A 3,971-nucleotide genomic window follows, 5' to 3' on the forward strand; every position below is an offset into this window, starting at 1 on the left:
CTAAAATTTCTTCAATAACACCATAATAAGAATCCTTCGCGACCGACGACCTCGTGGAAATCCTGTTGTTGTGGCTATTAGTGTTACTCCACTATTTTGCAATGTGCTCTTTGCATCTTGTTGCTTCATGTAAAATGTATAACCATTTATATCATAACCTTGATACTTTGTTACGCTCTCACTCGGACCATATGCCAACCTTTTAACCTCTTCATCCACATCTACTAAGTTACTTATCTTATCTTTTAACCATGATGCAAATGTGTTGTAATGTTCAACGGCCAAAAATTTGTCACTCTTATTCCTGTTTGTCGTTTTTAAAAAGCGTTTGTGCTCATGTACGTATATACCAATACATGTCATGTGTTGTAAGACTGTATAATGTGCCTGATGCATATAATCTTTTGACGGAAACTCCTCTTTCTTTCCAATTGTTCCAACCCCGGCAAGTCTACCCTCGTGTCGACCCTCTGAAAGTCCAATACTTTTTGAACCATGAAGATAGTCACTGCAAAATTCAATAACCTCCTCAGAAACATAACATAACAAGCTGCTGGCAGATACGTTCGCTTCCCATCACTATTCTCCTGCGGAGCAATTTCTGGCCGTATTTTCATATCGACCATGTCTTTTCTAGCATTAACTCCGTCTTTGGTTTTCCCTGGAATATTCAATAGTAACCCGATCAAACTATCACAAACATTTTTTTCAATATGCATAACATCTATACAGTGTCGGACTTGTAAATCCTTCCAATATGGTAAATCCCAAAATATAGACCTTTTTTTCCAAATTTCAACAGATTTCCCTCGTTTTCTTTTTTTACCGAACTCATTCTGGAAGTTTTCAACCTGAGAAAATACAGTTTCTCCGTTGGATGGTAGTGGCAGACTTCCGAATTCACTATAACCGTCGAACAAGTTATCCATGTTACGGTATGGATGATCAGGTGGAAGTGATCTTCTATGCCCCATGTACACTGTTTTCTTACAATATTTCAACCATCTTGAACATGTGTAATCGTGGCATATGGGACACGCCTTAGCCCCTTTCGTATCACACCCTGACAAGTTCCCATATGCTGGGAAATCACTGATAGTGCAAAAAATCATGGCCCGTAGCCGAAAATTTTCATGCAAATACCCATCATAAACCTGAACTCCCGGGCTCCATAATGTTTTGAGGTTGTCAATCAATGGAGACAAATACACATCAATTTTATTACCGGGTTGTTTCGGACCTTGAATAAATAAAGACATCATAATATATTTTCGTTTCATGCATAACCAAGGTGGAAGATTATAAATGCATAAAAGAACGGGCCAAGTGCTGTGACGGCTACTCATGTTTCCAAACGGATTAATTCCATATGAACTAAGTCCAAATCTGATATTTCTGATCTCATTTCTGAATTCATCGAATGTATGATCTATATTCCTCCATTGAGGTGAATCGACCACATGTCTTAATTTTCCATCCTTTTTACGTTCTTCCTCATGCCAACGCAACAATTTTGCATCTTTCGGGCTTGCAAATAACCGTTTTAGTCTTGGTATGATGGGAAAATACCACAAAACTTTAGCTGGCGGGCCATTCTTCGTCACATTACCGCTAACTTTCGTTTGTTTTTTACGCTCATACCTAGATGCACCACATTTGGGACATTCATGGAGATCTTTGTACTGGTTTCTATATAAAACACAATCATTTGGACATGCTGCTATTCGTTCCATTTCCATTCCCATCGGACATAACATTTTTTTTGCTTCATATAGCGAAACGGGCAACTTATTACCTACGGGGAGCATGTCATGGAAGACTTTTAAAAGTTCTTTGAAGCTTTTATCACTCCAATTATGGTTTGCTTTTACATTAAACAATCTCAGTACCGCAGAAAGTTTTGAATATTTTTTACAACCTTCATACAAGTCTTCTTTTGAGTCGGCAAATACTTGTTGAAATCCATCATTCTTATTTGCATCACCATTATCATCTTCATCATTTTTATCATTTTCATCAACATTATCATTTTCACCAACCTCATTTTCCAATACATTAAACATTTGAGTAAAATTATCAGGATCACCGTTTATGAATCCTCATTAATATTGTTTGCACCAAATTCATTTATGTTGCCTTCAGAAATAATACTATCAACCAATGATTCTCCATGATATGTCCAACAAGTATACCCAGGCACAAAACCCTTTACCACCAAATGTCGATATATTACTCTTGCTTCATCGTATTTTTCACAGTTTTAACAATCTACACAAGGACATGATATTCTATCATTTCCATTTAACACCGATCATCTTCTGCCACCTTCATAAAATCATTCAAATGTTTTTGGTACTCAGTTGTGTGACGACCCAGCTCGTACATCCATTCATTCCGTTCCATCTAGATATACAAAAACAACAGCAACAAGAAATAATAATAATAATAATAATAATAATATATCTTTGAACAATTACTTTAACAATTTATATAGTTTTATTAATAATTAATAAAATAAATTGTTCTGATATACGAACTATATGTTCTCCATAGATGTTAATATTATATATATATATATTAATAATATAATATCTGTTAAATCTATTTTATCTATATAATATATTAATAATTATGATTATATTTAGTTATCCAATTCGGCTCTAATTAAGCAAATAAAAAACTTGCTTTTCTAAATCTCTAATGGGATATATCTTCCTTACAGATGGATACTTATATTTACATATACATTATCTAAGTTAAGAAATATGTAAAGTTACTGTTTATATAGCAAACGTTATTAGATGACTAATTTATCCAATAAATTTACGCAAACCTTAATTAAAAATTAATAACATCAACAAGTTATCTTATTTAAATTAATAACATCAAGAAGTTATGGTTTTTCTTTAACATACTATAATATCAATTGTATAACATATGGAAATAACAGCTTGAATGAAAGTATGAAATATTAACACAAAGTACGTACCTAGCTTTTCTGCAAAGGATTGAAATTTTGTAAAGAATAGATAAAAACTTTGATGTTGTATATATATATAGTTGGATGCAGATAAGTAAAAACACTTTCCCTAGTTTATATTATACATAAAATTCGAATGATATTTGGTCCATATCCGTTATATTCTTGATAACAACTTTTTCTAAACACGAGGATGATATTAAATTTGTTTAGAGAAGTGTTTCTGTGAAACCGGTCTCCATTACAATAGTTTAGGGACCATTTATTTTAAAAAAACAAGTCTTTATGAAAAGAAAGCAGTTTGGGAGAAAAAAGTGGTCTCTATTTTCCGTCAAAGAGACGTGTTTTTTATTTAAATCCCTTCTAAATACATAGAAACCTCTTTTTTGGTAAAAACCGGTCTCCTTAATTTTTTAGAAACCAGTTTTTCTAAAACTGATTTCTATAGGGGGTTTCTATCTGAATTTTTGTAGTAGCGACTGGTTTACTGCAGCTACTACATTTCCAAAGGCTATTCAGCGACCCATTTTCTGCCGAATCGCCATTAGTAATTGGCTTGGCTCCACCTTTACATTTTGTATAGGCAATGTAGTACCAAGAGCGATTTTAATAACACTTTGAATTGTTGCTATTGTTGCACATATTTTCACCTGTGTAGAAGTTGAAGCATGGTTAGACAATGATGATAATAATACATATAAAAGTTCTATAAACACAAATAATAATGTTGTGACATACCTCAGTTACTCGATGCAGCTCATTCAAATTTACTGGAAAACAATTTTTATAAAACGAAGACGGGGAACTCAATGTTGCGTTAGTTGAAACGGTAGGCACCTTTAAAGAAGAGGTTCCATCTTCCTGTTTTTCTTTCATCCTATTGAGTCAATGGTTAGTATCAACTACTGTTTAAAAAAGTTTTTAAAATAGAGATGAGAAAATGTAAAATGATTTTTAATACTTATAATATGCAAATACCTATCCATGAATT

The 3,971-nt window shown here is 33.1% G+C and overlaps 1 protein-coding gene across 1 annotated transcript; it reads right to left on the reverse strand.

The window, feature by feature from the left end:
• On the reverse strand, positions 1–2,063 carry LOC122604302. Its single transcript, XM_043777189.1, has 2 exons — positions 565–2,063; positions 1–508 (listed from the first exon to the last, which is right to left on the reverse strand). The coding sequence occupies exons 1-2, from the start codon at positions 2,061–2,063 to the stop codon at positions 1–3; spliced, it is 2,007 nt and encodes a 668-aa protein (XP_043633124.1).
• Positions 2,064–3,971: the final 1,908 nt, after the last annotated feature.

Source organism: Erigeron canadensis, chromosome 6, assembly GCF_010389155.1.
Source record: "Erigeron canadensis isolate Cc75 chromosome 6, C_canadensis_v1, whole genome shotgun sequence".
NCBI lineage: Eukaryota > Viridiplantae > Streptophyta > Magnoliopsida > Asterales > Asteraceae > Erigeron > Erigeron canadensis.

What these genes read in the sequence shown, in the direction of transcription:
- LOC122604302 (XM_043777189.1), bottom strand. Translation starts at nt 2,063, where the DNA reads ATGTTTAATGTATTGGAAAATGAGGTTGGTGAAAATGATAATGTTGAT. An exon ending in AATAGTGATGGGAAGCGAAC is followed by an intron (nt 509 to 564) that starts GTATCTGCCAGC and finishes TGAATTTTGCAG; the next exon opens with TGACTATCTTCATGGTTCAA.